At 25.8% G+C, this 21,322-nt stretch overlaps 1 protein-coding gene across 2 annotated transcripts in view; it reads left to right on the top strand.

Moving 5' to 3' along the window:
* Positions 1 to 11,638: 11,638 nt before the first annotated feature.
* LOC135922877 (CXXC-type zinc finger protein 1-like) overlaps positions 11,639 to 21,322 on the top strand; it is a 28,291-nt gene continuing 18,607 nt past the window's right edge. For both annotated transcript variants that reach the window (XM_065457381.1, XM_065457380.1), the window contains exons 1-7: positions 11,639 to 11,767; positions 11,816 to 11,916; positions 11,956 to 12,041; positions 12,211 to 12,300; positions 16,880 to 16,963; positions 17,508 to 17,583; positions 17,888 to 18,173. In XM_065457381.1, the coding sequence (XP_065313453.1) occupies positions 11,682 to 11,767; positions 11,816 to 11,916; positions 11,956 to 12,041; positions 12,211 to 12,300; positions 16,880 to 16,963; positions 17,508 to 17,583; positions 17,888 to 18,173 (809 nt within the window). In that variant the 5' untranslated portion in view covers positions 11,639 to 11,681. The remainder of the gene's footprint in view (positions 11,768 to 11,815; positions 11,917 to 11,955; positions 12,042 to 12,210; positions 12,301 to 16,879; positions 16,964 to 17,507; positions 17,584 to 17,887; positions 18,174 to 21,322) is intronic.

The raw sequence follows: 21,322 nt of genomic DNA, 5'->3' as shown, positions 1-21,322 counted from the left end.
AATATATTGAATAATTGCTTTTATATATTTTTGAGCTACCTCTTTATATTCTTAAATCTGGTCAATGGAACATTTGATTAACATATATTTTACAATTCGTAAAATCCTTGCTAGTATTGAGCCTATATTATTTTAATCATATCCTCCCTAATTGATAATAAGTTTTTCTACATCATTGGATTCAAGTATTATTTTATCTAAAAGTAACCACATACAGTTAGAATCAAGCCTAAATAGGCCTCTGTTAATTGGTCTATAAAAAATGATTTAAAAACGATTGGTGGATGTTTTAAAGAGAAAGTATGCATTTAAAGGTTCAAAGTGTTTATAAATTTTTTATACTCGAGTGAAAGCCAACTTGCAGAGACATTTTTTATGAGATCTGCCCATTCAATATCATATGCATACATATTTTTTTAAAGTTTCTTCACTTTATTTGTTAATCTATTAAATTTATATCATTATAGCACTCATTGTTATTGATTCATTATCAAATGGTAAAATATTATGCCCTTAGTGCATTATGTATCATAGCTAGAGAAAAAAACGGTTTCCTTCCAAAACTTTTATAATCATTTTTTTTGAATAGTCTTAAAATATTTTTTTGCAATTGCAAGGCTTTTAGTGTTTACAAATGAAATTGTGAAGCAATTTTCGAGTCTGTATATTGATTTGTGGTAGAGCTGCAATCTGCTGATAATTAGCTAAAATGCGTGCCATAGAATGATAAACAAAACTTTATGGAAAAATTGCGCATTTTGCTTTATATATTGAATTATAGTAAGGTTATTAAAAAGCCAGATTCGGGTCAATTTAAAACAACACCTAATTAAAATTTTGACCAATATAACATTATGTAAGCCACAAGATTTTGCAAATAGAAGTTCAATTTCTGTCATCAATAAACTCTTTAGGCTTATATAATATATGGCCAAAATCTTAATAGGGTATTTTTAAAAATCGACCCGAATTGAACTTTTAACAATCCTAGTTATCAGGTTTCAGCCAAGTGTTCCCCTTTTCCCAATCTTTAACATTTTTGCAACTTCGATTAATTTTCTTAGAGATTTGTAGGTTTCTATTTTAGAATAAAAAAAAATTATATTTTTAAAAAAAGAGCAAGTTTTATATTTAAATCAGTCAATCTTAATAAAACTGAGCAATTAAACAATCACATTAACATTTTGGATTTATATAAGTTCTTTAAATTAATTTAAGATTTAAATTATTTCATACATAAATTTAATTTCTTAAAGAATTTTCATATTTATACATAACAATTATATTATTAAAATATGATTTAAATTACATTTATGATAATTACTTATTAGTGCGATTATTGGTTAATGCAATATTAACCTTATATTAAAATATTAAATCTTACCCTTCGCATTCATTACAATTTTTTTTAAATAGGTAATTTTATAATTATTTGAACTTGAAGAGTTTTCATGATCTAAATGTACAATCTTAACATTTTTAAAGTTGTTCATTTCAAGATTTAAGAGGAAAATAAAAAAAACTGATAAAATATGAATGAAATTTACTCTGTTTTTATAGAGATTTTATAAAATTTTAATATGACTATTTAGCGAGAGTTTTTTAATTTTCTTCAATTTACGGGACATTAGGTCGCGTTATTTCATAAATTCATTTGGCGGGACTGCGCAACCTAAAGCGGCAAGTATGGTAGGTCTAGTGCGCTAAAATATAAATTTTTCTTATTTATATTAAGGCTAAAATAGATAATTAAAATTCTGATAATCATTTTAAAAAAAATATGGAAATGTATAATTATTCTCTAAGGAATATAATTTGATAAAATAAAACATTATTTAGTATATATCTTATAAATAAAAACCCCTATACAAATGAAAAGACATATTTTTAGAATTTTAAAGCTTTGAGACTGTAGTAATATTATACTTATTTATATATTAATTGTCTTTTATATATTATCTTTGAGATTATTTGTGGCTAAAATTACTATAATGGAAAATTTTTATATTTAACTTTCTTTTTGTTAAATATTTAAAAAAACATAATATATAAATGATATTATTTTACACCAACATCGTTTTTTGTGCTTTAAAATTATATTATTGGAATTTTATCGTTGTTGTATTTAATAAAGATAATTCTGATCTTAATTCTCAGCTCTGAGCTAACCCTTCAGAGACTTTTTTTGATTTTTAAGAGCCGTAAGTTTATATTATGCTTAAAACGTTTTAAAAAAAATTTATACATAGATTTTTATTATTCCATTATCTTATCTTATATAATATAATGACAAAAGAAATCAATGTAAATATCGGATAAGTATCCGTTTTGCTAGAAAGAAATATCAGACCGTATCGGCGAAAAAATTGTGCTGCAGTCCTAATTATTTATAACGCGCGTTAAAAAAAATTTTTCTAAGTGTACTTTGTTGGAATTGTATTCCAAATATAGACATAACCAGCGCTCAGCTGGAACGGGTTAGCAGTGGGTCGATTCAATTTTCGAGCCGATTGTAAAAAATAAGCGATTATATGCTAATCAAAAAATTTCTATCCCGAACGCATGAACTCAATATATTCATTAAACCCTCGAGTTGCTAAATCAGTAATAAAATATTATTTTTTAAAAATATATATTTAATGTAATACGAGAATTTCTCCATATTATTATTTATATTTGGTATTATTTCACTCAATCATTATTTACAGCTGATTTTATGAAATTCAAACTATAAAATTATAAGCGATTTAGAATTGTAAAAAAATTGGGCAAGTGGATCCAGGCTTGGCTGCATATAGATAAGGAGTATCAAGCTTTTATCAAAAGAATTTGCTAACATTTTTAAAACTTTTTAAGTTATCGCTAGAAAATTAAAACTATTAATTAGACCTAACATTGTCCTAATTTATTCGTTCATAATTATTCCTCTCGAATTTTAGAAAGCCTTAAAAATAGTTCGAGATATCAACCCAACACCCCTGAAAACGGTAATAACCGTTATTATTTATAGAACCCAAATGGTTAAAAAAATTTGTCACCTGAACCAAACTACTAAAATGGTCTGTGAACCTTAAATCTTTTGATATCCTAACTCTTAAATTTTATTAATAATAAATTTTGATTAAAAAGTATCAGTAACTATTTTTCGAGATTTTTGTATATTGCTAATTGAAGCATCAGCTAACCGAGTTAGCGGGAATAGAAATGTTCTAAACCTTAGAAATTATTCTTTTGCTTTTTAGATGGTTTTTTTTAAAGGTTCAAACCTACAATATTATTTTCAAGAAAATAATCTATTCCAAGTAATTAAAAAAAAATATATATAATTCTAAAAAAAACTATTCCATGTTTTTACCATTGTACCGATCGTATTCTGCCCAATAACCTTTTGTAATGTAATCCGAGTAATAAGGTTGAAATTGTCTTTAAAATGAATAATAGAAATATGATATATGTAAAATTTATGCCATTTCCAGACAGAATAATTTTTCAAAGCAATTTTCTAGGCATGTTTTCAGCTAATATTTTCATTTTTTTGCCAATTAAAGGATAATAATTTGTCGAATTAATTTTTTTTGCATAAAAAGATATTTTAAAAAATCCTACCTACTGTCACTCTCAGCACCCTTTGTTCGTTAATAATAAACAAACGAGTTTTATTTTTATTAATGATAAATAGTGGCAATTTCCTTTTTTTTTAGAAATAAATGAAAAATTAGCTGCAAACATGCCTAAAAACTCGCTTTATAAGAAATATTCTGTCTGGAAATGGCTTTGTGTCCAAAACCATATTTTTTTAAAAAAATTAAAAATTTCAAAACCTTAAATTTTAATGAAATCGTTATGATTTTTAGAAATTTATTATTCTACAATTTAATGTTTTGGACATTTTTATTAAATGGCTTCTTAATTTATTTTTTTATTAAAGTTTAAAAAGTTTGTGAATTTAATTTTTGATATTTTGGACACTGCCTTAATTGAATAGGAACAAATTCATTGATGGATATATTGTTTATAAAAGACCTAATTTTTAACCCGTGAATTATCCTTTAAATAAATTCCCTTTCCAAGTTCAGCTCGATATCTGAAATTTTCCCCTAGTATTTTTAGTATCTCCTGGCCTTCATTTTTTAAAAATTATTTTTAGGGGTAGGTCCTGATTTTTTTAAAAATTTTCTTATTTTCTAATAATTTTGCAAAGTATTTTCGAAAAGGGAAATTAAAAATATAAAACAACAAATAAATATGCAGATAATAATTAAAATTGGACACCTAAATAGAAACCGCACCCTGTTCTAGAGCCCAATTTTTAAAACATGTCTAAATGTAAAAAAAAAATTGCAAATGCCAGCATGGCTAAATTTAATTTAAACTTGTTAGGGTCGAATATATATTTAAGTTGCACAAGTTATAGCCCGTCAATACAAATCAACTGGTGGCACGCCATTTTGATTTCCCATATAAATAGTTAGGAAATCTTTCAAATAAATTATATGGAAATCTAAAATGGCGCGATAGCAGCTGATTTGTATTCGAAGACACTTCAAAATGCATTTTTATATGAATGGCCAGTCTATTCTAGGTGAGTAATTTATGTTGTTGCAGGTTAACTCGTTGAAAAATCACGTGATAGAACATTTAAAATATTTTATTATCTCTGATATTTTCTTACTTTTCATTAACTTATAAATGCCTGGTTTCTGATTAAAATGTGTACAGTGTTTATCGTTGTCTTAGTATTATAATGTTCACCTATTTTTTAGTAATTTTCAAAAAGACATTTATTAAAAGAAATGATTTTAATTGAATCTTAAATTAGAGATGAGCACTATAAAATTCAGTTAACTAAAGAATTGATTTATCTTAAAAAATGCATTTGAAAAAAAAATGTAGATATAGAACACTATAATTCTCAGCCGACAATATATTTTTTGAATTGTATAATTATATGCCTATGTTTGTAGCCAATATCTTTATCAGTTCCTTTGTCTATCCTCCGATCAATGAGGTCCTTATATCTTTGGGTAGGTATTTGTTTCAGATCAGCCCCATCTCCTGATTCAATTTTACCATGGCGCGCCAAAAAATCTTTCTTGTCCTTTAACGCTTTTATTAATAACGCTTTATCGTAACATTTAAAAAAAAATATAAAAAATATTTTATATGTATAAATTTGTGCTGTTTTTTTTTAAAAATATGCAAAGCATCATTAAAAAAACTTAGGATGGTTGCATTCAATTCCTTAAAATGCATTTGACATCATCGAATATAAATCAGCATGTGAACACGCCATTTTGGTTTTACGCATATTTTTTAAAAATTATAATTGAAACTCTTGAAATTTTAAAGGAAATTGTTTGTATGTCATACCAAAAATGGCGTCTCATAAGCTAATTTGTACAAGTGTGAAAAAAATTAAATCCCAAAACATTTATTTATTTTTTTAATACACAGCCTCGTCATATTTTGTATGTTATAACGTTTGATGATGAGGACGGCCAAACAGAAAACGCAAGTTATAAGCGCGATTATGAATGCCGATCCGATGAAAGATACCAAGAAGATACCTTATTACGTTTTATAATAAAAATTTTTAATTTTCTTTCAATATTGTTAAAAAAATTATGCCAGTCAATTATTCTATACGACACAGGTTTTGTTAAATGATTCATTTTTTTAAAGGGCTAACTCAATATTTTGGCCAAATAAAATTGCCTAGAGATTTGCTCATAAGAAATATTTGAACATCTTTTAATAAAATCTCAATTGCCTGCGTAATATTTGGCTAAAATCTTAAATTAAATTTGGCTAAATTGAGCCGTTTAACAATACTGTACGACCCAATATACATGGACTTTTCAAAGTGGTTTAAAATTCCTAAATCAAATATTGGTTTTATTATTGGCAGGGATGCAAACCCGGCAAAATTTTTCCCGGGTTCGGTTCGGGTTCGGTTTAAGGTTAAAAAAATAGATGGGTTTGGTTGGGGTTCGGTTTAGGGAAATATTTATGTAATGGGTTTAATTCCGGATATAGCTCGGGTTTGAGAATATTTGAATTGATAAAATAAAATATTCTATATTTAAACTATTTAAAAAACTAGACATAAATTTGGTATAAAAAATAAATTTTTTATTTTATTAATAGGCAAAATATAGTTAAAAATACAAAATATAGTCATGTATAGATTTAAAAAATTTTATTTATAAAATTAACAATATCCAATATAATAATTTTTACTTTGACTTGTTTACTTTCATTTTCCTCTAATTAATAATCTTTGAGAATAAGTTAAAATTTAAAAATAAATGGCGTAAATGAATTTAATTGTTTAAAATTTATTAACAATTCAATAGGAATCTTTGAGAATAAATTTTAAAAAATTTAAAAGGAGTAAATGAATTAAGTTGTTTAAAATTTATTAACTTAATTGGAAATTTAAAAATATTATAAAATGTGAAGTAAATTATTTGTACTTACAATTATACAAATATTTTATATTAATTTAAAAAATACACTGAACCCGGGTTCAAATAAAATTCCCGGGTTCGGTTCGGGGTTATGAAAATTTTATAAACGGGGTTCAGGTTCGGTTCGGGTTCAATTTTTTTTACAAAATCCTGGTTTTCTTCTCCGGGTTCGGGTTTGGTTCCAACCCCTAATTATTGGTAACCAAAAATTTTACGCGATGCGATAATCGAAATATTAAATAAGAAATTAGGAAATTTCAAAATTTATTTATCTCTTTTATAAGTTATATACTTAAAATTTAAAATCGAAGAACATTGTATAATTCGAATAGAAAACTAAATTTAATTCGTTCGCATACGAATTAACAAATCTTGCAATTAATCTAATCCGAATAATAAACTAATCGATTAGTTTTTAAATAAGTAGTGAAAATCGAAACTTTACAAACGTTTATAAAAGATGGAAACGCTTATAAGCTTATAACTTACATTTTTAAAATTTATTTATTCCCAGATATATATAAAAAAATAACAACTTAAATGTCAAAAAAAGGGATATTTAAATCTTTTTAAATAAACAGAGACCTGTTGGCTCGGCCCGGTCTGGCTCGCTACACGGTTTTAATATACTCGGGTTGGGGCCTAAATTTTTTTAAATTAAAATCAAATTTTTTAAATCGTCTTTATTAGATATAAAAATTAAAACTAAATACGAGACGTGCAAATGGTACCACTGCAGGTTTCTGAAATAAACAAAGAAACCTTGATTAGTTATATTAGAATAAATTAATCACTTGTGGTCTTATCATCAGATGAGAACATTGTTACTGTACATTATTAAAAGAATTGTCTTAAAATTGAAAACTGGCTTTCATTTTTTTTTAAAAATATTATATATAACGATTTGAGACCCTTCTAAACTGTTTCTCTACTTTAAAATTCTCGAAATTTAAATCGATAAGGGTGACCATTATAGGCAAATTATATGTTATATATTACTGCCATACTATAGCAATGATTTTTGGTGCCTTCTCCAAAATATCCATCCATGCATCTACAGAAATAACCTCCTATCTTGTTGACGCAATCGCTTTTTATATCGCAATCAAAGGATCGAGGTTCGCTGCATTCATCGAAATCTGAAGAAAAATTTAAAAAAAAAATTAAATCCAGTCTCAAATTTTGTTATAATACAAATATACCCTGGCAGGTTTTGTTGAACCTCTCGTAGCCCTTCAAACACTCGCAAAACCCATTTTTGGCACACACACTATTGGCCAAATTTTGGCAGTCAATTTTGCTAAAGCAAATAATATTTGACTCCATCGAGGAATATCGTTAACAAAAAACTATTAATTCATGATACAACAATCATGTATTATATTATTTTAATTATTATAAATCATATACGAATGGAAATTATGAGTTCTATATCTAACATGACTTTTTAAAATTTGAAATAATTTAATATAATTTAAAAATATTTTTAGTCATTAAACATGTAAATAAATCTCTTAGATATATTATGTGAATGGGATTCTCCCAACAATATGTTAAACTATAATTTAAATAATTTATTGAGCTCGTTATATTTAAATCAATGGCTATACACCAATTCCGCACTAGCAATTTTCATGCCTATCTGGTTTTATATATATTTCTCATCTTGGATATAGAACAAGAGAACTTCCCAAATTAAACTAAGGGATGCCAAGGTTAGTCAGCGCCATTTTTTTCCAAATCACTAAAAGCTCGAAAATAGTTGTATATGGTATCTCCTTTCCTTTTTTCACTAGTCAGAATTGAAACCAGTTTTTGAAATTAAAATGTACACCTAACAAATTATAAATTAATTTATTTAATTATCATGCTTACTTGTTGATATGCTATTATTGGTAATGTTCTTAAATTACTTGTATAAAACATTATTTTTTACGCATAGGTTAATGAATGGTTTCCAGAAAACTCCGGAAAATTGGTCACTCTCTCTTATTTAAGAAAGAAAGAAGAAAAAAAAGAAGAATTTGCACTTCTAAAATTGACCCCTGAGAAAATTAACTATGTAGAAATAGAATATTCTCCCGGAAAATTTGCCCTCAAGGAATTTGAATCCACACCCCCAAATACCCCTCTCTTCCCTCCTTTAAAAAATCTTCATTTTCATATTTTATCAATTTAATGATTAAGAACAATTAAACCAGCAGTGACGAAATATTCATCAATTAACATAAATGTGATTATAAAGAATTATTTTTGACTTGACGAGGTCTTTAAATTTTTAGCCCTAACATAATTTTTTTAGGGTTGGATCAATTAAGATCCAGTATTCTCCTTTTTGATAAACCGATTGCATAATTTTTTTATTAAATTAGTTTGAACATCGTGCTCTTCTATGAACTGCAGTTAACTTCTTTCTTTTTCTTTATATTTAAAAGTTCTAGCAAAATATTTTATTGCTTAGTTAAAATAATTTATATTTTTGTACGAATTTACATTTGAATTTGCTACATGTTGAAATCTTTACTTAATAATAATATCTTTATAAAAAACGTATGAATACCCCTCGAAAATAATTTATAAAATAATTTAATTCGTTTCTCTATATTCCATGTTTTAATTATAATAAAATTTTTTTTCTTGATCGTCAATTTTTGAGGGTTCAATTGTATATGTGCCAATTCTCTTGGATTTCAATTTCCCAAAGAGACAATTTTTCGAGTTGACAATTTCACAGGGGCTTAATTTCCGGACAATTCTTTGATTACTGATAAGAATAAAATATATACGAATTTTTTACTCGTAAAAAGAAAGGTTTGCTGGTTATAAGGTATTCCTGAATTTAAGGATATTTCCATCATAATGCCCCTCCCCCACCCTTACTTTTTATTATAGAAAATAGTTTGTGCTGGTTTGGGCAGCTTTTAGTTCTATTTATAACTAATGTTTTCGAGTAATTCCGATTTAAAAATTTGGTGGGAAAAGATTAAAATATTTATTATTTTAAAAAATATTTTAAACGAAAAGTGACTTTTTCTCAAAATCAATTTGCATTTTTTAGAACAGTCTATCTTAGCCTACGGCTCGAATTTATAAAAAAAAATTTAAAAGAAGAAATCTCCAACTCAAATATTTACTTTGTTCTCAATTTTAATGTTGGGTGCCAAATTTAAATATTCAGAAATGTCTAAATTTTTTAATTTAATTATGGGCAACTATTTTATTCTATTTATAGCAAAATATGATATGAAAAATTAATAACAAAAATTTTCAAATTATTATTCTTTTTTTGTAAAAATAATCGAAGAATAGGAAAAAATATAACATTAAAATGTTTCGGGCCATGGGTCGGACCTCTATTAAATTGATAATCTTACCGACTGTCGGGCCCTGGAAGGCTCTAAGGGAATCATTTCAACGATCTCATATAATTATTCTTAATTTTTGGTATGGAATAACGTAAACTTGACCCCGCCATTTTTATAATTTTATAGAACGAGATTGATTTGTTATCGATTATTGATTTATGCAGTTTTTAGTTCAAATTGTGCTATTAACTTTTTTTTGATTTTTTCCTTCTAATTTAATAAAGTTGGAACAATAAGGTATATAATATTTTTGAATTTTTTTAAACTATGTAGGGAAGATTTATTCCATCTAAAGATGTTTTTAGAATATTTAAATTTGGATTATTATATCAGAAAATTCGTTTAAATTAAAAATTTTATCAAAACAAGAAGTTGACCCCACCATTTTGAATTTTTAAATGTTTATAGTTTTATATGTCTTGGTTTATACAGTTTTCAGTTTTATTTGTGAATACTCGCTTCTAAAAGTATCGTTCTTTTTTAAATCAGTCAAACGTTTTCTAATCCGATATCTGTCCGATTTCTTTTTGCACTTTATTATGTCGGGGAGGAAGGGGTGGGGACATTTAGGACATTTTTGTTTAATTTTCCAAAGGAAAATTTTAAATTCACATAAATATCAAGAGATATTTATATAACATATTGTTTTATAGGCTAATAAAAAATTCGTCTATACACCCCCCCCCCCCAACGTATACAATATATCACTATAAACAAAAGTTTGAAAGAAACAGTAATAAAATTTATAACTTTTAAAAATAACAACTGTAATTCAAACTATTAGGAAAGGAAGAAAGAAAGACAAAGGTCTATAATAAGTGGACCAATAAAATTTATAGAGGGAAACCCCCCCTCCCCTCCCCCCACATTTAGAAATAATCTTGGCTACAATTATTTTGTGACACATCTATATATATTTTAGAAATAATTGATAAAATGTTATAAGTTTTACGACTTTATCATTATTTGAAATCACTGATATTGATACTAGCATGTATGTATTGATTATTGAAACCATTTTTAATATATTTTATTTTTTAAAATAACTTATTCACTATTAGAATTGTCTTTTTTAAATTTAAAAAGGCCGCCAGATAAGGAATAGGGTTGATATATTAAATAATAGGTTAATAACTAGATATTCCTAAAATTGGTGGACAATTCTTCTCATTTTTATTTAACACCTTTAATATTATTCAGTTTGATGGGCATTAAAAAAATCTAGCGTAGCATTTTTCATTTAACAACACAAAGGGTTATAAGAGCTCATAACCGGTAGGCGTGCCCTGGGAAAGGGTGAAGGGTGAGGGTATAAAATTCCCCTCCCCCTTCAGAAATGTTATATTTTGTGAATATCATTTTAGACTAATGAAAAATATCCTCTTTAGCTACCTCCCTACCTCCTCTTCCTCAAAAATATATGCATATATCTCAAACAATTATTTTTGAAAGTAAGAATGTAAAAGTTATTAATTATATAAACTAAAACTATAGAGTATATTTTCATTTAGTCTATTTTTTGTTTTTTGATAACACATTTTGCTAACCAATTTCCTACATTTTAATAATGATAATAAGTTGTTTTTATTAAAATTAACCTCCTATTCTATAAAATATTCTAGCTATCTGGCTAAAGAAACTAGACCGAAGGCAGGGCAAAAGCGGGCAGAAAGCCTTCTAAAAAATCTGTGGGCGAGTCCCATCATAAATTTATTAATTATCTCTTAGAAAAATCCTGGCTAAGCCTCTGTAAGACCTTATAGAACGAAGGATGAAGAAAATCTTTTATTACCAAAAAGTTGGGATTTAGCATAAAACTATTATTTTCATTACGTTCATAAAAAATATGAAAAAGCGACACCATAAGGATAAAGAAAATCAGGAAGAAATCTATTGTATATGTAGATCTAGTGACTCTAGTCGTTTTATGATGTAAATTATATATCTTTTATATTTATTTATCACTAATTTAATTTAAAGCTGTTGTGATAAGTGCAATGAATGGTACCATGGAGACTGTATAAATATAACCCAGAGTGAGGCTAACGAGATTGAACAGTTTTATTGCAGGGCTTGTTTAGGTAAAATAAATTAGCATTTTTGTAATTATATTAATTTAGAAAGCCACCCTACTCTTACTATTATATATAGCAAGAAGAAAATTGAAAAGAAAAAGGATAATGAAAAAGAAAAGAATATTATTGAGGTTTTATAGTTATTTATATATCATCATTTTTAATTGTCATCAGATTGATAAATATCATCTTATATTATTTATATCCTTAACCCTGCATATGCCTAATTTGTCCTAACTGCTAATGCAGGGTTATTTAGTTAAATATAGCTTATATAAATGCTCTATATTTATGAAAAAGAAATATAGAAATCCAAAAACCTTACATAAATGTGGTCAATGCAGAGCATGTCTTTGTTCTACTGATTGTGGGAAATGTGATGTCTGCAAAGTAACAAAAAATTCGAAATATCTTATTATAAGATTTATATATATCTCAGTTATTAAAAGATACTTTTCAAAGATATCTAGGTACACATATATAGTCTAAATATGTATATAGATATACAATTACAAGTGGCATTTTTATTATAATCTTGTGATATGTGCATAAATCCAAAATTAAACAATCGTTAAAACTCAGAGAATTGAATCATACAATATTTTATTATATTTAATATCTTATATATACATAAAATATAATTATAATTTTTAAAAATATTGATTTTTTTTCAACAAAATTTAAATGTTTTATAATTTAAAATGGTATATGTTGATGTGTACTGAATTAAAATTAATTAATTAAAAAGTTGTTTATTTCAGATGAAATTAATTATTAATTTATTACAAAAATTATAGAAGAATTTATAAAATGTTTCTTGTAAAAAATTAAAAAGTACAAATAATACAAGATTTTTTAACTAAAATTTTGATCATTGATATAGATATATAAAATTACAATCATTCACATAAATATATAATACTCATCTATAAATAATATAAAAATAATACTTTATAGGTATGGCTTGAGTATATATATTTTTTTTCATTTTTTTGGCCTGGCCAATATACCCAAGCTGGGCTTAATGCCAGGCCTGCAGACCTCTGGTTTATGTTAATATTTTACAATTCTTGTATATATTTTTTTTATTACTTAATGGTTTATTATTTGTTTATAAATATATAAAACTAAAAACGTTAAAAATGAAAAATGATTAAAAAAATATACTGTGTTTAAAAAAATATATAAGCAAAGCATAATTTTGTTCTTAAAAATGTACCTAATATTATTACTATTAATAAAATTTATATCATCTACTGCACTGTAAACTCTTGTATCTCATATTTTGAAAAATATTCAGGAGAGATTACAAAAATTATGTTAATTGCTATTTATTAGTATCTAGTTGTATGAGTATAAAAAGGAAACTTATAAACTTTCATATAACTCAGAATTATAATCTATTTATTTCTGCTAGTTTTTTTCTCAAAAATATGCTAGTTTTTTTCTCAAAAATATGCTAGTTTTTTTCTCAAAAATATGCTAGTTTTTTTTCCAAGAATATGCTTCCCTAGTCTCAACAAATTTTCTACAGGAGCACTTGATGTAAATATAGAGATAATGAATCATATATATAAATTTTTAACATATCTAAACATTACTCATATTGCTTTTCTCACTTATTTTTGCAAAAATGTAACTAGTCTTATTATAACAACATTGCTATTTATCATATTACTAATTAATTTTTAAAAACACATTTCTCTTGTTATTTAGAATAAGAGCATATGGTATATGATAGCGATATTCCTGAATAACTCATGCAAGGAAACAATTTAAAATATATGTCAGATATAAGGGTTTGCAAAGCAGCTTATATGTGAATTTGGGATGTCTGCATGATTGTCTCGATATATATATGAAAGAAAGAAATATATAAGAGCCCTAAATGACTTCTGATTCCGCTAATCCGATTAAACTCTTAGAAGAAATGGGGTCAGATTCAAAAAGAGAATAATATTACATGTCATAATATTTTGCAGTTCATCATTTTGATAGAACATTGCTTAAAAAAATCTATGAAATTTTTGGAATTTTTTTACACATAAACTCGGATAAGAATGAGCTACGGGGGGGGCACATATGCTATTATATTTGGATCCCAGAAGGATGCCATGACCATTTTGCCTCAAAAGGGGAAAAATTGTCAATTAAGATCATATTTTCTTAAGTAACTCTTGTGTTACTAATCGGTGAAAATGACTTTAAATAAAAATTGGAATATTAGAGTTTCCAAAAATGGTTGTTGAAATTACATCCAAATCCTCTATAATGTGCACAAGAGGATTCATTTTAATTTTACATTATAATAAATCAATTTTCTGAAATCTGTATTTTAAATTTATAAAATTATTTTTATAAAAAAATAAATTGTAACTTTGTTAAACTGATCGATTTAGCCGATTTTAAATTAAGATTGTAGCCAAAATAAAGATTTTGTTAATAAGATATCCAAACCCTATCTGCTATCATTAGCAAAATATCCAGGCTTGCGTAATATTTTTTGGTTAAAATATTAATTAGCCATTTTTAAAAATTGAGCCCTTTAACAATACTAGTTGGTCAATGTTTATTTATTCGAAACTATCTCATTTATTAATAAATAAATATTATTAAATTTATATGACTAAGGTTTGTGTTTTAGATGATGAATATTTAAAAATTAAAAAAAATAATATGATTTATAAATAAATGTAATAGAGTGATAGATTATCGAGCCAGATATTAATTATTATTATAATCTATTGGATATGTAAAATATATTTTTAAAATTCTAATTTATGCTATCTCCTAATTTTTTTTTAAAAAAATAATGTGAAAAGTTTTAAAACTTTAAAAGAAATTTTAAAATTTTAATGAAATCGTATGTTAAATCTTTAAAAAAAATTTAGAAATTATATTTTGGACATGTTTTTATTTTTATATTAACGAAAAAGCTTATCTCTTTTTTTCGATAAATTTTAAAAAGATTATGAATAATTTTTCGATATTTTGGACGCAGTCTTATGAAACAATTTATTCAATAAATGTTTTAAAATTTTTCGTATTTTTTTAAAAAAGGTATTGGAGATAGTCCAAATTAGAATTTAAAAAAAGATATCCCACATATCCAATATAAATTATTATAAGTTTAAAAACTTTGAATGATATTAATTAGAGATTTTCTGTACCTAATTTTTTCATAGCTTCATCTAATACCGTAACTTATAATTAGAAAATATTTTTCTCCTATTATATACTTAGAGTGTAAATTTAATTCAATAAATATATAATTAAGTTTATTAGCTGGGAAGCCTGAACGAGAAAATCGAAATGAAATATTCCTAATCAATTAGTATTCGATTTTTAAAAAACTATTCCTCCCGTCAAAGATGTTTTTCTAAAACGTTTCTTCCTATCGAGACACGCGATTTTTTAGTCATATTTTCTGCTTATAAAAATATACACACCACGAGATGTATTATTATTTCATCTCCATCTGATTAGCATAGTCTTGCAATTTTATTAATTGTTTTTAATTAGTTTTGGGAAAATTTTAAACAAAAGTTATTATCTCAATTAAAATAAAATCAATAACTCAAAACAAAAGTGCCAGGAAATATAAAATATTTTATTACCGGGGGCTCTAATTTTTTAAAAAAATTAATTATTGTTAAAAATCACCTGTAGACGGATCAAATTTAATTAAAATAGTTAATATTAAAATTCAAACTTTATTAATAAATTTCTCAAATATAAATTAATTTAGAAGTTAAATTATATAAAAAAAATAGTGAACTACAATATTCGAATCAATAAAAAAAACCTATTTACATATTAATAAACATAAAATTTTTTAAATTATAATAATTTTACATCAACATAAAAATGTTAATTTACATGTCTACTGCAACTAAAATGATTTTTTTATCAAAATATTAATTTAACAGACAATATCTATTCAAATTTTAATTTTATATAAAAAAACTTTTCATCCATCAAATATTTGCAATTTATACACAAGTTATAATTTCAACTTATAACACTCCTTCCCTTTGAAGGAATGTTCATACGGCCTCGGGCTCGTGGCTGGATTATCTCCCAGATTGTTCCTCAGCATTTCGCAAGTAACAAATTATTGTTCACTGCTTTTGCTGGAAACGTCTTTATGGTCCTCTTGATCCTTGGCATTCGTCTCTTCTGTACGTTCTTTAGTTTACATTCTTACTTCGTTTACAATCTCTTCGTATAATCGGGCTGCTTCTTCTCTCGCCAATTATAACTTATTTTTGGGTTCCCTAGAATCATCTACCTTCTTAATTTTTATCTTCAATATCTTGCCTACTCTTATATATTCGTTAATTTTCGAATCGAATATTAGTTTTTAATGCAAAAAATGAATATGAAATATATGCTACCTCCTGATTTTATATAAACTTTCCCTATTTTTTAAAAAAATTTATTTTGTAATTGTGATTTTTCTATTCGTGCAAAACAAATGGACGAATTGGAAGGAAATACGACATTAATATTATTTAGGACTACATGCTCTGCTTATATATTTTTTTGGCATTTTATGGATCTCGGTTTTGGCTTGTGGGGAGAGCTAACTCATTTTTATTAAAGGAGCTTTAACAACTCGGCTGAGTAATAATATTCTATATCCATTTTTAAATAAAGGATTATATTAATTTATTATTAATTTAGAAGAATACACTAGTTGAAGAATTAATTATTTATAAAAAAAATGTAAACATAGAACATTATAATACTCAGCCGGCGAACTCTAGTAAATATATTTAAAAAACAATTTAAAATTGAATAAAAATTAGCTAATACCTAATTCTTCCAGATGCTAATATCAGCACTATATCCAATGCACCTTTTATTAATATCGGTGCAATCATGTATATATATATATATACTTATTAAACTTATTTTATAAAAAGTTGTTTTCTAGTATCTATATTTTATTACAAATAATTGAAAGGATATGCTAAAAAATGGAGGCCCTAACAAGTTGCGACGCTGTCGGGAAAGACGATGCACAAATATCAAACGAACATCTAAAGAAGTTTTTTTTTATTAATTTTCTGACAATTTAGTTATCATATGTAGAAGTTACCATTTTTTAGGCCCACCCCCATTCCTCACCCGGTTTAAAAATTTTTATTTTAAAAGCCCCATTCGGATTTTTAAAAAGTTTCATAAAGGAAGTCAAAAATATGAGAAACGAATGAATCTTGTAAATTATCCATTATTGTGATTTGTCAACTCGCTTACATAAATTTTTATTTTTAGAACCCAAATATGTATTTTTTTTAAAAAAAATCCATATCATTTACGATTTTGTGTGGACACCATTTTAAATTACCTGTTTATGTTGAAATTGAAATAATAAGGGGGAAATATTTCTAAGATGACCCATCATGCGATGGCGTTTTTAGCATATTTGGTGAGGAGGTCAACATTTTAAATACGATTTTGACAGGGGAGGAGCAATGGTCAAGATAAGGAGGTGTAGTCGTCATTGTAGTGATAGTCACATTTTGGAGGGTCTCAATAATAATATTTTTTTTAAAAAAAATATAAAACATTAAAATGATCATATTTTACAGGATTTACATTCCATTAAAAGAAAATACAAAACGTTCGATTTGCAAAAGTTTTCTCACAACAATCTTTTAAAATCAAGTTACATTTTTTTTATATTTTTCTCTGTGGCATCAAGGGTTTTAAAATAGCTACCCTTAAAATTAAATTACTAGCATCCATTTTTTATATAATTGAGACGGAATGTCCAATCTTTTGATATTTTGCCTTCGGTTCCAGCTCATCTTAATATAGAAAATGATAAAAGTTCGTTTTTCGCATTACTGTGATTTGAGCAAAGCGTTTTTTTTGAGCTCACCTAAATAATTAAGCTTGATGCCGCCACTAGGGTTAAATGATTTCACAAATTTTGGAATTATATATAATCTCTGATATAAATTTTAAGTCTCAAATTCCTCCACCAACTTTCAGACCATCTCTCTTCGAGACAATAAAATCAACGTAACGTCCACGTGTTCCGAAGTTTTAGAAGAGGAAATAATAATCGACCCCGTTCTAGAGAATGCCTCCATCATTCACAACAATAATAATAATCAAACCGCTAATCTGAACAATTCTAGCCTCCGTGCATCAAATTTAATCGAGTCTGAAAATGACAAAAATGACAGTCACGCCTTTAAAACTGTCAGTTCCGAAACATTCTACGAAAGGGACGAACACAATTCCAACAAGTTTCGCCGTTTACTATTTTTTTTATTTCAATAATTGGATGGTTTAAAGAAATAAAGTAATTGTAATGTGTTAGGCAGTAAATCGTCCAAGGTCAGTATCAAATATTATCTAGGAATTTTTTAAAATCCGATCTTTCTTATTTTTAATGTCTTAACATTTTATTTATTTATTATGTTGTGTCTTTAAATTTTGCTCAGGAAGTTTCGAAATGTGAGTATTAGGTATTAATTAAAGCTCTGCCTATCTACAAAAATTTCATTGATCCGATAAAATATTTTTGATATTATACATAACCGATGTTATTATTTAAGCTAATTTTTATATACCTTCTATCTTTGAAATATGCAGAGTTGTTAAAGTATCTAGATATAAAAATTTAGTATCTGTATCTAGATAGATTTTTTAGAAAGGTATCTGTATCTAGATATTTTTTAGAGGTATCTGTATCTGTTTTAGATACTTTTTATGATACATTTTATATACCCCTTTTTTTATTATAAATAAAAATATTTGACTGTAAATTTTATTTTATTTCATATGAGCTTATGAAATAAATAAATATATATATATATATATATATTATATATATATATATTTATTAATACTATAATAAAGAATTATATATACATAAAATATTAAAACTTATATATAAAAAATATATGTAAATATTCATTAATTTAAATATTATGTCCGAGTTTATCAATAAACCATACAAATTTTCAGAGTTGTTAAAAGATACTTTTTAAACGAATCTAGATACAGATACATAGTCTCAAAAGTTATCTAGATACAGATACAGCGTCTAAAAAGTTTTCAAGATACAGATACAATTTTTAAATGTATCTGTATACAGATACATTTTTTATTATGCTCTTATAGGTTTGCATAAACCTAAATTAATATTATATTGTGAAAATTCATGAAATGAGCTAAAAAATTTATTGACGCGATATAACATTTATCAGAATATAACTAAAATAATGATTTTAATATAATATATGGTTAAATAATTATAAATAATTATTAGATTTCAGTAATAAAATATTTTCAAAATTTTGATTATTTAGGCATCCTCGTTTATCTGTAAAGACATTTTTAGCAACACTAAATAATCTTTCCACAGGGGCGCTTGAAGGAATTGTAGTGTTATATTTAATAAATAACAATTTTATATCAGAGTATTCTTTAAAAATGCTAAAATCTCTACATTCATTTTTGAAAAGATTATTTAAAATTTGTTGATTATCAAAATTTAAATCATTATTAGAAATTATATCTGCTGTAGGGTACTGAAAAAAATCTGAAATTAAATTATTTGTTTTTTTTGGCAGGTTATTTGCTTGCAGTCAGTTGATGACTTTGATAATTCACCAGCTAATCTTTGTATCAATTGTTTTTTTTATTAAGATTTTCTTCCATTTGCAACCATGTCCAATCAAGTTTAAAAAAGGGTGGAGCATGGTTGCTATAATATTATCATCTTCAAATAAGGTCACAATAAACCTAGAATTATTAAATATTTTTAATTTATTATATTAATTTACCTATCCTCAATCCCTTTAAGTAAGGCATCTAAGAGTGGTAAACAGAATCTCAGGTTCATTTCTTTAAAATTCTTTAATTTGATAATAAGTTGTGAAATAGTTGCACAGTAATAAGCTGTGTACATATACTTATCTCCCTGCAAAATATCAAGGGAATTAGCTATTGGCTTCATTAGCTAATTTAAAATAATGCTATATATATAAATATTATTTATAACTTACTAAACAATATTCATGAATAAAATCACATTCATTAGGTAAAAACCTAGGTAGTTTTATTCCATCACATATCTTGTCCACTTTGTCAGATTTAGCTTTTATAATTTCTGACATTAATTGTAAGGCATTATAGGTGGAGTTCCATCTTGTTATATTAGGACATATAAAATAACGACCAATATATTCCTTAATAATCTCAGATGAAATAGGAGACTTATTTTGCCTATTCCATATATTTTGGCATTTATGTAGTGTTGTGCTATATATCTAATGAAGAAAATATTACTTATTTAATTAAAATTAGTTTTACCCTCTGTTATTGTTTACACTGCATGGCTCTATTGGCATCCACAGTGGCTATAAGATTCAATGTGTGACTGGCACAACATTGGTGATGAGGTTAACTAAATGATTCTGATAATTCAGAACCTCTGAAGTATTATAAAGATTTGATATAGAAATTGTCACAACTGCTTCATCTTCCAAATCATCAATTGATTGACTTGTAATATTTTCAATTGGCTGGAAAACTCTTTAATAAATTAAGTAATCAATCATATATTATGTTTATATTTATTTATAATAAAATAAACCTAAAACATTTTATAAAATTTTTGGCATTATCTGTAATGGTCTTTGAAATTTTATTTTGAATGCAATAATCCTTAGCTATATCTTGTAAATTTTTTGCTATTTTATCATATGTATGACTACCAGTCATTCTTTTACAAGCCAACACTATATTTTTTCTTTCCAAACTTATTGGATTTATATAGTGAGCGGTTACTCCTATGTATGAACTAAAAATTAAAATTTCTTAATATTGCTGAAATAATTTATTCTTAATTAATTATTATACAAATTTAAATGTTAGCTATACCGGCGATAGGCCCTCCAACAATCTGCTGTTGTGCATATTAATGATGGTTCTATAAGACTTTTAATTATTTCTTTCTTTTCATTTTACCATCTTTCGGAAATTCTACCAACAACTGTCTGTCGGCAAATTATATTTTTGTGTGGAGCCAAAGTGTTGATCATTTTTTTAAAAGAAGGATTTTCAACAATTGAAAATGGCTGCATGCCATCTATAATAAAAGCAATAATTAAATCATCTAAAGTGCCTTGAGTTAAAGTCAAAGGTCTTTTAGCAAAAATATTATTGGAGGATGAGCCTTGTCCAATATTTTCTTTGGTAGTTTTATTTTCCTTCCCCTTTTTTATTTTTGTTAACAAGGTTGGATGTTTTCTCTTAAAATTTAAATTAGAATTTTAAATATATAATATCTATACCCTTATGTGCTTCACGATATTGCACGTTGAAGTCATACTGACGGATATTTTTGTATTTTTAGGTAGACACGGCAAACATTTTACCATCAGAG

Source organism: Gordionus sp. m RMFG-2023, chromosome 1 (genome assembly GCF_954871325.1).
Source record: "Gordionus sp. m RMFG-2023 chromosome 1, tfGorSpeb1-WG-v2, whole genome shotgun sequence".
NCBI classification, from domain to species: domain Eukaryota; kingdom Metazoa; phylum Nematomorpha; class Gordioida; order Chordodea; family Parachordodidae; genus Gordionus; species Gordionus sp. m RMFG-2023.
The sequence above is the reverse complement of the archived record's forward strand: the minus strand, read 5'-3'. Positions and strand labels throughout refer to the sequence as shown.